Below are 15,476 nucleotides of genomic sequence, written 5' to 3'. Positions count from 1 at the left end.
ATTTTCTGTGCTCACAAAAATGAAGACAAAGCACAGAAACACACTCAATGTTACGCCTAATCTGCTGTTGTGCTCTCCTCCTGCACCCCAGACTGGAACGCACTACAAAAACGCAGACAGGCCCACCTATCTCATTAGAATTGTTGAAATGTTAAGACATGTTTTGTATAATTTCTAATTAAATTTTTTAATTATTTTATTGACTGTTTTGTTCCAGTATTGCTGGTTCAATTGAATGCTGAATGGAAAAAGAAATAGGCTACATTTAATGTCCAAATAGGCGACTTATGGTTCCTTTTATTGCTGGTTCAATTACTGTTTTTCATTGTTTAAAACTTGAGTAATACTAATTGTTCAGAGAGATACAATCACTCAGTCAACAATAAAATATTCTCATTAATGTTCAGTAATGGTCAAATCCACCTTTATTTTGTGATTTACAAATAATGTCTTTTGACTTGGTTCACGAAGGTTTGTGACTTTTAAAATATGGGTCCCCGGAAAAAAAAAAAGTTTAGGAAACCCTGATCTAACAGATGATTAGTGATGCATTTTTAGTGTTTGATGTGATACGTAATACCATTGTTTTATTAATAGTTAGTTGAATAGTTTCTCAGTGCTTTACAAGAATAGTTTGAACTCTGGGCCAAACCACATGCATTATGAAACTTTATTCTCAAGTTCCAACCTGCTGAAAGATTTAATAAATAAAGGATATATTTGTTGCACCGTGGGGACTGAACAAAACAGAAAAACACTGTATCTTCAGTTTAATAATTCAATAACCTGTATTTACAGTGGCAAGCATTTAAAATGAGTCAGCAAAACTTTAATTACTTTGTGTTGCATATACAGTATGACAAACATTCTGTGTTTTATATAATGTCACACTGCAAAAATCAATGTCTAGGTAAGTTAAAATTAACTTAAATTAATAACATTTTCGTTTATTGGAGTAGATTCAACTTGGCAAGTAAAATTATCTACCAGTGGAATAAGTGCTTCTTAATTCAAGTAACATTTGATTTAGTTTCTTTATTTTAAGTGCAGAGAGTTGTATTTTTCTTATCTAAGTAAAGCAAGATCTATTTTCATGTTTTAAGTACAAAAAGTCTTGTTCTTTTGGTAGATCATTTTACTCAAATTATGATTAAACTTTTTTAATTCAAGTAATCTTTATTTGGCTAGATTTTAGTTTTTGCAATGTTGCATTATAAGAGAGTATTTATTTTACAGAAATGTTTATTAATGAGCATTGTCCCTGTTAAAAAGAAATGCTTTATGCTACATTTGTGGAGAGTAATTGAGTTTGTGGTGAGCTCAAATTTTTACTGTTCCAAAAATGTAATAAGTATTAAGTTTGTGGGAATTTTGTTTTTAAATTTGTGGCAGGCAAAAGTTATAACGTTTGTGGGAATTTATTACATTTAAAACCGACTTTTATATTACATTAGTGGTTTGTTAGATTCCCAATGATTATTACTTTAGTGGTTGTTACTGTTGCTTGTAAAACAGAATTATTGAATGATATTTGTTATTTATTTTTTGTAAAGACCTTATATTATTATACAAAATTTACTTTTCATCATGTTGGAATGTTGTTACCTCCTCAAAAACATACCCAGAGCTGTGTTATTTTTCATTCACATGTTTGAGTAACCATTTATCATTAGTCTGTGTACATCTACAAAGTTTAAAATACTCTGTTCCACCTTGTGATGGCAAATTAATAGCTGCTTTTCAGTAAAGACTGGCAATTCTAGAGCTAAAATGATCCAAATGATTCAAGTGTAGGAGTATGGAGTTAAAAACACAGTGTTACTATATTACCACATGACATCACAGGGTGGAACAGAGTGTTTTATTTTTGGGAGAAGAACTCATCTTAAATATGTACGGTTTGTGTGTTCAACAAGTGCATTATAACTCCAGGTATGTTTGCGATGAGGAAACGACATTATAACATAGATCCTAAAGTAGCGTAATATGGGCTCTTTAAACTAAATTTACTCAAAAACACAACAATTAACATGTTTGCCACCATAAATTACTATAATCAACTTTGCTGCATGTTACTTGGGGGATCTAAGTGTATGTTTTTCTCTTTTAGTTTTCTGAATCTGTAGTTATCTGAATATCAGCAACACAAAAAAACAACAAAGTACTTCTGTTTATGTTCCAGTGCCAAATGTTTCACTGACACCATTGACAAGATGGAGTCTGCAGATGATAAAACTAAACTGGTCTCAGAAAGCTCCAAGAAGATGGTCTCAAAGTCTTTTAGTAACATCTCCTCTATGACTCGGACTGAACCCAGCAAGATTTTGGACAATAAAGTCGATACACATGCAACAAATATGGAAGTTACACAGGAAGGATCGCAAATTCAAGAAGATGCACAGGCAACATCTACTAAAGTGAATGTATTTCAGTTAGACTTGAAGACAAATGTTTCAGAAAGGATTAAACATTTCAAAACAATGGAGAATGAAAATGCTGTTGAGACCAAAGACAAGAAGATAAGAAAAAGGAGCAGTGAAGTTAAACCTGGAGATAACAGGAACCAAAGACAAATGGCCTTTATGGGGAAACTGATGGAGTTGCAAACAGAAGCAGAGGAACTGAGTCTGCAGGAGGTCACTCTGCCCGCTCTACACCAACGGTAGGCTGATAACTATCTACCAACATCTCCAGATATTAGCAGTACACGAAGAATACATTTATTTTAATTTGGCTCAATAATATTACAAACCCAAAATCTAAACCGGGGGTGTCCAGACTTTTCACCTTTCACATTTCAAGGGCCACAGACTGAAATATATATTACATGGTTTGCATGTAAGGGATTAACTGATCCATCTTTTTCAGTTCCGATATCAATACTTTGACTTTAAGTATCTGCCGATACCCAATTTTAACCAATACCAGTGTAGTGTGTATTTCCTCAAATCACAGTTAACTTATTACACAAGAGATCTGAACGGCTTTGTATGAATAAAAGTTCAAATATTAAAGACGTTCTAGGCGAAAATCAGCATGTTAATAATCTAGTCTAATAGTCTATATCCAATTAAAGGCCCAGTTAGGATACTGACTGAACCAATATCATGGGATCAATACCCAATACAGCAAATTTTTCAGTATCAGTACCAATATTCGATAGCAGTAGTGTTGGTATTGCTGCATTTGTAGAAATAATTTTAGGTGTTTGTCATAACGTATTGTGAATTTATTGAGGTTATAGTGGCAGAATTACTGAAATTTGCCATAAAATTATCATTTGCAGGAGGCTTGAGGGCCAACAAAATAGATCTGAGGGCTGCATTTGGTTCCTGGGCCATAGTTTATACAGGCGAAAGATTTGCGAAAACTTCTTGTGTGATTTTCTTGAAATTCCTGATATGATTCCTAAATTGACAACTGACTAGTTGCAGCCCTCAAGTGATTTGTTTTTAACCAAGTTCAGTGATTCTGTTCTGATATACTATCTAACAAAACATAAACATCATTCATTACAACTTGATGTGCTGTATTGATGTACGCTGGCAATCAGTCTCGATGTATTTATGCATTTTATTGAAGCTTGTTTAACTATTCTTCATGGCATGTCTACAGATCTCGGGCCTTGATGAGATTGGAGAATAGTTTGTCTAGTCTCCACTCTGAGTATGAGCACATTAAAAATAGCTCACAATCAGAAAGTTGTGACATCAGTGTAAACCATGACGTAGAGCATCTTTGGCAAGTGACCACTAAAGCAATTTCAGAACGGTAAATAAAACACCAGCCCCATGTTTGCAGGAGATCAAAATTTCTCAGTGTTCTTTACGATTCAATGTTCTGCTTTTTGTTTAGACTGGAACAGTGTAGTCACTTGGTTGAGCTGCTGAAGAGGTTTCAGAAGACCAGCACAGACATTGGTGAAACTTTACAGAGAGCTGAGAGCACAGTGAAGGAGCAGGCCTCATACATGGGAAGAGAAAACCTGCACAGACTACACACTAAGGTATAACACTATGGCTGCAGTTTATTAATTTTTTAGGAGAAAGAAGAAACATTTTGACAGCTTCATAGTTGAATATATTTTTCTGAATCACTTTTGTATATATTACCACAGGTTACTGAAACTAAATCTGAGGTGAATAATCTTGGGGACAAGGTTGGAGAGCTGAGAAATGTCTCAAAACAACTTCATGGTCATTTACAACAAATCCCACAATGTCCCAGCAACATCCCCTTTGAGTCAGAGGCTCAGAGTCTGATGGACCATTGGATAGATGTAAGTTGAATACCAAGTTAAAAATAGAAATTAATCAGGATACTTTACATGAAACTAACTCTTTTTTTAAATTATTATAACCTAATCCTGCAGATAAATACTACAAACTAATAGAAAACTTGAAAACTACATTTTAGTTCACATAGTTGTTCTCGTGGTTGTAATACATCTGCATGGACACTGTAAACTTGTTGCAGATTTCTGAGAGAGTGGAGTCATACTTTGAAAACCTGCAGTTTGCCCTGAGTCTGTGGGATGGTGCTCTCAAACTGGGGCAGGAGGTTGAACACTGGACCAGCACAAAATTTGCCACTTTTGCACACTCCCCATTTTTCCAGACTGAGGAGGACATACAAGTCTTACAGGTACTAGAATGTTGTAGTGTATTATAACACTGTAAAATGTGACTTTGGACATCACATGGGAAATATAAAGTTGGCTTTGAGCTATGGTCACCTCCCCTCTCTCCCCTGTGTGTAGACTGAAGTTAGAAAGCAGGAGGAGAGTATCAAGTGTTTCAGTCGAATAACAACACAGATTCAGACCCTGCTTCAGACAGCAGAGCCCCCACTGGAACTGCAGGTAAACCTTTTCTATTTTTATTTATTTAAGTTCAGAATATATTCGTAGCTGTCATAGTTAATTTTTACCTATTGATGAAGAGTGGCAGAAGCCTGTAGTCCAGTATCTATTACATGGTGCTTTGATTGAAGGAGTATAAACAAAAACAGCGCTGCACAATGTAGAGCAGTTGAAATCAAATAGCAATTATTAAGTTGCAGCCTATACATTTATTTACATTTATTTATTTTTTTTAATTAGAATGTCCTTGGCAAAGAACACTTAAAAAAAAAAAAATAAGTAGAAAAAAACTTGACCCATCCCATAAAATCAACAACAAACATGTTAGTTTATCTGTTCATATTTCAGTCATCTCTCAAACTTAAATGTTCCTGTACAATACAGAAACATAAGCAATAACAAATAGTTTTCAAAACATTTGCAGTTATGTGTGAAATTAACTATCCCATATATATCTCAGTGACATGTGTTGTTTTATTTGTGTGTGACACAGGTTGGGCAGGCTCAGATGAGGACAAAGATGGATGAATTACAGGAGCTTGTTTCTGAAGTTGAGGAGGTCTTCAGACAGACAGAGGCTGCTAAAACCAATGTGTGTGACAGAATATCTGAGAGTCTGTGCTCCTTACACACTGTTCAGGAGGCCCTGCTCAACCTCAGCGGTCCTGATCCACCAACAGTTCTCTCACAACTTCAGGTAATGTGCATTTCATTCCACATACACTGTTCTGTATTGTCTCTATTCTTAACTTTTAAAATGGTCTGTGTGTTATCTACCTAGGGACGATAGATGGAAATTAGCTTGTTTACGATAACCTGTAACTATACTATTTACGCTGAAATTACAGATTTCAATAATATGCATTGCCCTATAAAATGAAATAAAGTATTAAGCATAAAAGACAAAAAACTAATTGGACAAGATGTTTAAAACTGGTTGCAAACAACTGTATAAATCACATCTCTATTAATCTAATGCAAATAAGTAAATACACAACAACAACATTGCTATGGTCACCAAGAGGTCCTAAATTATGTCTCACTTTTGTAATTAATTTGTTGCTATTTACTATTACTACTACTACTTTTGTGATTATGATTAATTAGTTCATCAGTTAATCACCATTATGGGCTAAATAAATGATCACAAAATGCATACATGTACGTATCTTTAAGCTCTACACTGCATCATTCGAGAACCTACAGAAGTAAGGGCAAATTAAAAAGGTTGTGTGTTTTTGCCATTGTCTGCAGGACCTGTATTTGCAGCTGCAGGTTCAGGATGAGCAGGTCCTGACTCTCCATGAAGACCTGCGGGTCCTGCTTTCAGTGGGACGTCCCGATGGTTTGGAGAGTGTGTTTGAGAATGGAGATAAACTACAGGAGACTCTGGCACAGGTGCACCAGCTCTTCTGTGAGGTGGAGGAGCAAACCCACAGGCACATACAGCTCTATGACAGGTAAGAGGTCACACCCAATTACTGTATGCTGTCACTGAAAAATAGTGTTGGATTTTATCGGGAGATCCATCATTGTTGAAATTCTCTTTTATCTAATAACACCTTGTAAGCCCTCACTCCCTGAGTTCACATGGTCTAATGTAAAATGTCATAAGAATGCAAAAGAGGGGGAGAGCCAATTGGGCACATTTTCTCTCTCTATGTTCCATTATAAAAGAATGTAAAATGCTTACTTGGCCAAAATAAATACATAAATGAATGAAATGAACCGTAAAATTGTCATCCTATCCTCACCATATTTCTTAATAAAGCACAAATCTAAATCATAATGAACAAATAATGGAATGATTCAGGCATATATTAAGTTACTACTTACTACTTAAAGGACAGTCTGGAATTTTGGACATAGGACCTCATTTCCTAGTTAGACAGAGTGTTGGAGACGTGTGGAGACACTTTTTAAAATATTCCATCCATCCTTTTATTTGCAGAGGTCGCTGGTGCTAGGCTAGCGCATGTCAATGGCCATAGTTATCCTGCCACAAAAAACAGTCTTACCCACTCCACAAAACACCCGAAGCAAATCTGTTATTACGCCAGACTGTCAATGTGAATGTTTGTGTTAATAGAATAGTTTTAGAAGTAAAACCAACCAACACTAAGGATTTATCTCTGAGCAGCAGCAGCGAGTTGTACTTCGTGATAGAAAGTTTGGCAGCGTCGGACTGATATATGAGAAAATAGTCCCTTAACATGCGACGATTCATGTGATGCAAGATTAGTTTTATTTCAAACATTATTCTATCAACACAAACATTTACATCGACAGTCTGGCCTCAGGTGCTTTGTGGAGTGGGTAAGACTGTTTTTAGTGACAGGGTAACTATGCCCATTGACATGCGCTAGCCTAGCACCAGCGACCTCTGCAAATACAAGGACTGGAATATCTAAGGAATATCTAGGAAAAGTGTCTCACACGTCTCCAACACTCTGGCTAACTTGAAAATGAGGTCCTATGTTCAAAATTCCAGACTGTCCCTTTAATACTTAATACTTATCATACCTTGCTTTTGACCACAGAGATGCCATTACTTTGCTTGTAATGTTTCACACTGTGGCATTAAACTTATCTATTTCCATGGAGAAAAGCAGATAATGTAACCTGGACAAGTTACAGGTCAGGTTTGTGGAGAGAGGACTCCACCCACAGTAAGAGTCATTATTTTTGAGCCACAAACACCTATGAATGATTACTTTCTTGATAGACAAGTTAATGCTCTCCTGTGGACCATCCATGCAAAGAAATAACATCTCCATGGACACAAGCAGGTGACAGACCCTTCCACCTGAAAAGTTGCATAGTGTGACAAACATGTGCGATGGCAGAACAATATGCTGTCCTTCTTCTTGTCCACAAAGCAAAGCATGATGGTCTACGTAGTGCTCGTCCTTTTTCCCATGCAGTTGAGAGGAGCCGCACTGACACAGCAGAGCCAGTTTAACTTGTTTGAGGTGTGCATGCGTCCTTCTACCGGTGTGGACTCTTATTGTAGTAACATACATGTATTTCAGGCTCCAAACACAAGTGGATCATTTCAAACAATGGCTGAACACTGATGAGCTTACCCAGGATCCCAGGGTTCTGCAGGAGGAAGTGGTTCAACACAGGTACAATACTTTTTTTTATGTGATCCAATCCAATTTCATTTATTTATTTTTACTTGTACCTATATATTTATATAACTATGCCTTATTTGACACCAGTCTCTTGCATTTTTTTCCTGCTTATTTAGGATGTATTATTACCATTTATATTTTCTCTCTTTGTTATTATAATATACTGTGATGTCTGAGCTACTGTGTCAAAGTAATTTCCCTTGTGGATCAACAAAGTTTGTCTAAGTCTAAATGAAAGGAATAAAATAGCAGACACTGAATGAATGAAGTATATTTTGTTAACAGTTTACTAGCCATCTATTGAAAGTATTATGAGTGTATATTTGCTTTTGTAAGCTTGAGTTGTTTGGGGTCAAGAATGGTGACTAACTGTGCCCTAACGGCTACAAAACAAGACACAATTTGTAACACTTTATTATGACCGTACACTTCTCCCTTCACACTTGCACTCACATAACTATAACTACAATAAGAAATTACAAGTGCTAGAATATTAGTCAACATTAGTCAAATATTAGGCTATTTTCTCATCTGTTATAATGTTGTTTCCTCATCACAAACATATCTGGAGTTGTGTTTTGTTTGCATTCACACATATTTAACATACAAACCCTGCATATTTAGCCTGAGTGTGAATGAAACAAAACAAATCTCCAGTTGTGTTTTTGAGGTAACATTATAACACGGCTTAAAGCTCACATTAGTCAATTTTGTGTAATATAGGACCCTTCTGACGAAACTTGATGCAAACCAGGTCAAATCTGAATGCAACCTAAAAGTATTCTTACCCATTAAAAACATAAAAAAAATAATTGTGTGAACAGAAACTTAATCTGGTGTCTTCATTCATTCATTGCTTTTTATTGTGTGGGTGGTTTCATAGCCTATCCCAGCACCTCTAGGTCTCTGAGGGTGTAACCTAGTTTTAGACAATGGTCATTTGTTATAAAAATTATTGTAAAATTGTATCCACCATTTACATTTATCATCCCAGTAGCATGGATTTTGGTGAGTCCCATTTGACTAAGCAAATGAACCGGCTTTGTGTTGTGTTTTGTGGCCTGCAGGGTGAAGGATCTCTCTCAGCTCGTGTTGTTCTTAAGAAACTCCACATTTCAGAAGTCAGTGCTGATTGAAGAGAGCGAGAAACTGCTAGAGCAATATTACAAGCGTGAAAGCAGCACACGAGGTGGACCCAGGGAGCTGCATGAATCACTACACTCCCAGTCCTGTGTCAAAGCAGTGAACCAACCACAAGCTCAAGTAACTGAAGTCGGTGGAGTCCAGAGAGGCCCAAGTGCAGTAAGAAGTCTCAATTTATTCAAATCTTATTCGACTCTGGTGTAGTTCTGTAGTTCTTGTAGACTGTGGTTAAGTATTACTTCCAGTATAGTTGTTGTTTGAATGTTTATGGTATTAAAATTGGCATAAAAGTTTGATTTTGTGATACAGTATTTTCCAGGTTGTTTTTAGACATTTTTTAAAAGTCCTATATTGCACAAAATTGATTGTTGTGAGCTGCAAACCATGTTTTAATATTGTTACCTCCTCAAAAACGTAACTTGGGGTTGCCTTTTATTTTTAGTCTGTCTACAAAATCTATCTTCAAAGTTTCAAATGCTTTGTTGCACCTTGTGATGTCATTAAGGGATAGTTTTCAAGTTAGCAGCTACTTTTTACCTTTAGGTCAGTAGAGATTGGCAATTCCAGGTCTGAAATTATCCAAATTGTTCTAGTAAAGATGTATGGAGTTTAAAAACACAGTGGAACACTTCCTGCATTACGACATGACATCACAAGGTGGAAAAGAGTGTTTTACGTTTGAGGGAAAAAATGTGTGAATGAAACAAAACACAAATCTAGGTATATTTCTGAAGAGGAAACAACATTATAACACACATCAAAATATAGCATATGGGCCCTTTAAATAATAAATTATTGTTACTGTTAAGGCAAAAATAATTATTCTACTTATTTATTTCTTTACTTTAAATACATAGATGTATTTTTGTAAACATATTAGTAGCAACTAAGCTTATTCGGAACTATCTTAGCCGGAGGATTTTACCTATTGTGCATGTTTTGAATTGATGGGAAGTTGTAGCACTTGTACTACACTAATGGCAGTAAAGTTTCTTGACAAAAGTACTTTTCTAGTTATTCTTTTTTTATTGTTAGTTGGTCACTTAATCTTCTGCTTTATGGTCTTAAGTTCTACCAGTGTAACATTAATAATATGATTAAAAGATTTTATCCATCAATGCCTTTCTTGACACATTTCACAAAGATTAAAAGACAACATATTCACAGGCTGTATTGTAAATTGAAAAACAGCTTATCTAAACACACAGTATTTTATTTTGCATTGATTTTTGTTGCTATGACATAATACAGTTTAAGCTTGTTTGGTGTTTGGTACAGGCGTGGTTGCACTAATCTTCTGTTGTGTGTCTGAACTTGTCCGAAGAGGAGTGTCCATGTTTTGTACAATGATGTGAGTTTTGTGATATCCGTGTGTGTCCATGTCAGGTGTGTCTCTGGTTTAATTGCCTTCCAGGAAAGCTCAGCAGGAGACAGGATGACATGTGTCAGAGGAAGTGTAGTTGACATGAAAGATGGAGTCCAGGAAACCGACGATAATCTCCGGTCAGTTCAGCAATGTCATTTGTATTCAAAATCTAATGATGACTTATTTAATAAGTAACAATGAGAGATGCAGGACTGCATTCATACTGTACTCTATGCAACTGCACAACAAATCACCTTTATGTAACAGATAATACTCCCTACAACTGTACAACAATTCATCCTTATATAAGAGATAACCCTATGTCCTGTCAATCATCATATCATGTATTATTATTATTAACCTCTTTTTTCTTTATTATATTATAATGTGATGTGTGAGCTACTGTGTCTAAGTAATTTCGCTTGTGGTTCAAAGAAGTTTGTCTAAATCTAAGTCTACAGTACAGTACAACACACACAATACTTTAGTTACAACACAGTTTGTGCTCATCTATCACTACAAAGTACTTCCCATTTTTGGAAAAGCTGCTTTTCATTTGTATAAACCACACTTAATGATAAAAAGGAAGAAAAAAGGAGGAGAGGAATGGCTTTGATAAACATTTTTAAGATGATAAAGCATGATGGATGAGGGATGGTAAAGGAAAATCTGTTGTAAAAGCAGAACTTTCTGAATTAAACTTGTACTAAAGACCATGCAACTATCACAATATGACTATTAGGGATAAGAGCTGATTGGATGTGCAAGGATGGTCCTCCTTGCTTCTCCTTTCTATGTGAAGAAGAAGAAGAAAAAAAACAGTCCTAAATCTATTCTAATGGTCAAAAATGTTTACATGTGAATATAAGCAATGTGCCAAAGAATTTGTGAGAGCTAGCTATGAGTTAACATAATAATAATAATACGTTTATTCGGATATTTGACAAATCATAAATTGCCTTATATTCCAGAAGTAATCAACAATATGTAAAGGCAATTATTTTATGTTACTAATCACAGATATCTGTATATGTCTACAAAAATGAATAATTCTGAAAAGGAGTGGGGAGAAGCAAACATTTATTTACCTCCACCCCCTGTTTAAATTGATTTAAATACCTGCTTGTTTCTTCCGCAGATTGAAAATCATGTACTCAAGCGTTAAATAACGTGCTTTCATGTTGTCTTTTCCATTAGGTTCAACAGTGGTTTACAGGTTGCCCCGAAACTGAACAACAACATGAGGGAGGACTACATTCTTCATGACTCATCCTGGTTTGAACTGGAGCGCTGCCTGTCACGGCTCAAGGCCCGGCTGGATGTAAAGTTGTCCACTGTTCTTCTACATTTTGTTTTAGTTTAGTTTGCTGACTCAGGGCTCATTTGTGTCTGGTTTGTCCATAGGATGTGTCCATTGCCGGGGAAGAAATGTGTGATGATGAGGGCCTTGTCCGACTGCTCCAGGACTGCTGCCACAAACTGACATCTCTGCAGGGAAAGATGTCCATAATTACAGCAGACTCTGAACGAGAGGTGATACTTATAAATACTGCCGTATATTTTATTATGCATGTCAATCAGAGGTGGGGACTTGCAAGTTGTGACTTGGACTCGAGTCCGACTTGAATCACTATTTTTAAGACTTGAAACTTGACTTTATAAAATGGACTAAGACTTTAGACTCAACTTGGACTTGAAGGTCAATGACTTGGGACTTGACTTAGATTTGAGCCCTGAGACTTGAGAAGACATGATGCTTTTTCTAAAAAATATGTTTTTTCAAAATACTTCTCTCTTTTCAGTTGATAAATGTGGCACTTCATTTTACAGGAACAAACTGGAACATGTCTGTCCCACTTCTGTTTGTTACTTTGGAAGTACTAACTGAAGTACTGTGATGAAAAATGTACTACAGCAATATACAGAACAATACAGTAAAACAGAAGGAACTAGAACATGATCCTTCATGACAAAATAACTGTTATTTAGCACTTTTAAATCTGAATTCTTTCTATTCTGAATGTAATGATTCACACTAAGATCTTATCAAGACCTTTAAAAAGGAAAAATTTGCATTTCTACTACTCTTATATAAATACTCATATATAAATATACCATGACTTTTTAAGTACAATTTTGTTTAAAAATCATATAAATAGCAAAAATCTACACTATATTTGGTACTTCGGTTTAAAGACATGAAATGACTTGAAGCTCAAAGCAGATGACTTGGACTTGACTTGGACTTATGGGCCAGTGACTCGAGACTTGACTTGGACTTGCCTGTATTTGACTTGGAACTTGACTCGGACTTGAGGTCAAAGACTTGAGACTTTCTTGAGACGTGCAAAACAACGACTTGGTCCCACCTCTGATGTCAATACAGAGTCATGTTAAAGTTTTCTAGTAGTTAAAGCTGAAATGCATATACTTCAGACTAACTTTCAAAGGTATACATGACATATTGATCTGTTTTGTACTTAAAAATTTTGTTTATGTCAGATGCTTTTCCTAATAAATTTATATATGAATTTATTCTGTGTCCACCACTGAAAATAGGTAAAACAAAACATTTTGGCTTGTCACAAATTTTGAAACTAGACATTTCTATTAATATGAGTGCTGTTGTGCAAGTTTGACTATGAATTAAACATCTAAATATTTAACCTTTTCCATATTTAAGTTTTGTAACATGTGTTTGTATATTTTAGTAACCACTGGATTTTTTTTCTAGGTCATGCTACAGCAACTTGCAGCTATCGAGAAAGTCCTTTGTCAGCACGTTGCACTCATGGACCCAAATAACAGCCTTTCTCAAGAAATCCATAACCTCCTACACCTCAAGAGGGCGCTAGACGACAGCATCAAAGACAGGACTGGTCAGGAGCAGAAACAGCAGAGTGATCAACACAGGGAAGAGCACCCAATTTCAAATGAAGACAGGTAAAGAACTGTGTGAAATTAAAACTACTGTATTACTTGTTTAATTAAATGTTTAAATAGGCACATTGCACATATATATTTGTAGATAGTAGATAGTTGTAAATATTGTATAACATGTGCTTGTTTTCATATTTGTTCTGTTTTTAATGTAATGTTTTGTGCAGGAAAATACCATTAATATATAGTCTTTTCATATTAAGACTCATATCGCTGTATTTTTGCAGTTTTAAAACGATTCTTAAGTCCGTTGGAGCAGGAAACTTGGTGAAAGAAAAAGGAGTGACAAATGGCACAGGACACATGCAGGAAAGCAGCCAAACAGAGCAAAATGAACCACCAACTTCCAACCAGGTACATGCATTAAAGAAAATAGCATATGATTTCTTATTGTGTTGTGTGGTTTTGTACATTTTAACTCTCTGTGTTTGTTTCAAATTTGTATAATAGGAACAAATAGCAGGAAAAGAATCTGATATAAAATGCGAAATGAATTTAAACATACTAGAGATCGCTTAAAGGTCCTATATTACACAAAATTGAATGTTGTGAGTTTTAAGCCATGTAATAATGCTGTTACCTGATCAAAAACAGTCACATCAATCATTAATTCTGCATTATTGACATGACTACATCTCCAAAGCTCAAACTGCTCTGTTCCACCTTGTGATGTACCTTTTGCCTTTAGTTAAAGGGACAGTTTGGAATTTTGAACATAGGACATAATTTCCTAGTTAGCTAGAGTGTTGGAGACATGTGGAGACACTTTTTAAATATTCCATCCAGTCCTTGTATTTGCAGAGGTCATAGTTATTCTGCCACTAAAAACAGTCTTACCCACTCCACAAAACACCCAAAGCAAATCTATTATTACACCAGACTATCAATGTAAATGTTTGTGTTGATAGAATAATGTTTGAAATAAAACTAACCTTACATCGCATGAATAGTCAACATGTTAAGGGACTATTTTCTCATGTATCAGTCCGCCGCTGTCAAGCTTTCTATCAAGAAGTACAACTCACTGCTGCTGCTCAGACATAAATCCTTCAAATACAAGGTTGGTTTTACTTCAAAAATTATTCTGTTGACACAAACATTCACATCAACAGACTGGTGTAATAAAAGATTTGCTTCGGGTGCATTGTGGAGTGGGTAAGACTGTTTTTAGTGGCAGGATAACTATGGCCATTGACATGCACTATTCTTGCACCAGTGACCTCTGCAAATACAAGGACTGGATAAAATATTTTAAAAAGTGTCTCCACATGTCTCCAACACTCTGGTTCACTAGGAAATGAGGCCCTATATCCAAAATTCTGAACTGTCCCTTTAAGTAGAGATTGGTCATTCTAAATTATGGATTTGTTTTCGATAAGGAAACAACATTTAACATAGATCAGAAAATAATGTTATTTGGACCCTTTAATAATTAAAAATAATGTAATGTGTAACTAACTAGATAAATAATTTTAGAACGCTACTCTCAAATGAGCTCAGTTTGAAACTTTTGTAATGAAAACTAATCCAAACATATGTTACCAAAAAACACAAAAAAAAATTAAAATAAATCACTCACATTTAACAACCCATTTGAGCCAGCACTTAGCGGTAATATCAAGACCTTTGTGCAATTTTAAAACATTTATAATTTTATTCGCAGCATGGTTTTCTAAATTTTGGAGTTTTCCTTTTTCTAAATGTCACAAGTACAGTACATCCCCTGTCCTTTAATAATACTAGGGCTTTACCTTTGCTTCTTTGTGCCACATAGTTAGCATAATAAAGAGTTGTGTGCTTTTAGTGGAAGGCTCTGGCTAATCTTTTTAAAGGTTTATACTTGACTTTTTAAAACCAGGAACAGTGCCAGACAATTTTAGCACTTACATGCAAAAAGTTATCCAAAAAAAATCTGACTTTACATCATGAATGCTATCGAACATCATGGACCTTTTTAGGACTATTTACTCCATGATTAGATCTCAAGCAATGCTATTGGTGCTACAAGAGGTTTTTTCTGGTGGTGTCT

General features: G+C 35.4%; 1 protein-coding gene across 1 annotated transcript in view; it reads left to right on the top strand.

Moving 5' to 3' along the window:
* Window positions 1–15,476, top strand: part of LOC110175306 (nesprin-2) — a 96,436-nt gene that overhangs the window by 6,422 nt on the left and 74,538 nt on the right. Inside the window, exons 14-28 of the mRNA XM_055149634.1 lie at window positions 2,183–2,662; window positions 3,616–3,771; window positions 3,856–4,006; window positions 4,118–4,279; window positions 4,477–4,644; window positions 4,760–4,861; window positions 5,355–5,558; window positions 6,116–6,321; window positions 7,894–7,989; window positions 9,066–9,300; window positions 10,556–10,644; window positions 11,705–11,828; window positions 11,912–12,040; window positions 13,242–13,450; window positions 13,675–13,801. Of these exons, the coding sequence (XP_055005609.1) occupies window positions 2,183–2,662; window positions 3,616–3,771; window positions 3,856–4,006; window positions 4,118–4,279; window positions 4,477–4,644; window positions 4,760–4,861; window positions 5,355–5,558; window positions 6,116–6,321; window positions 7,894–7,989; window positions 9,066–9,300; window positions 10,556–10,644; window positions 11,705–11,828; window positions 11,912–12,040; window positions 13,242–13,450; window positions 13,675–13,801 (2,638 nt within the window). The remainder of the gene's footprint in view (window positions 1–2,182; window positions 2,663–3,615; window positions 3,772–3,855; window positions 4,007–4,117; window positions 4,280–4,476; window positions 4,645–4,759; window positions 4,862–5,354; window positions 5,559–6,115; window positions 6,322–7,893; window positions 7,990–9,065; window positions 9,301–10,555; window positions 10,645–11,704; window positions 11,829–11,911; window positions 12,041–13,241; window positions 13,451–13,674; window positions 13,802–15,476) is intronic.

This window comes from Boleophthalmus pectinirostris, unplaced genomic scaffold, assembly GCF_026225935.1.
Source record: "Boleophthalmus pectinirostris isolate CB_2022bp ecotype Guang Dong unplaced genomic scaffold, ASM2622593v1 HiC_scaffold_13, whole genome shotgun sequence".
Classification (NCBI taxonomy): domain Eukaryota; kingdom Metazoa; phylum Chordata; class Actinopteri; order Gobiiformes; family Gobiidae; genus Boleophthalmus; species Boleophthalmus pectinirostris.
Note: the sequence above shows the minus strand (reverse complement) of the source record. Positions and strands in the feature narration are given on the sequence as shown.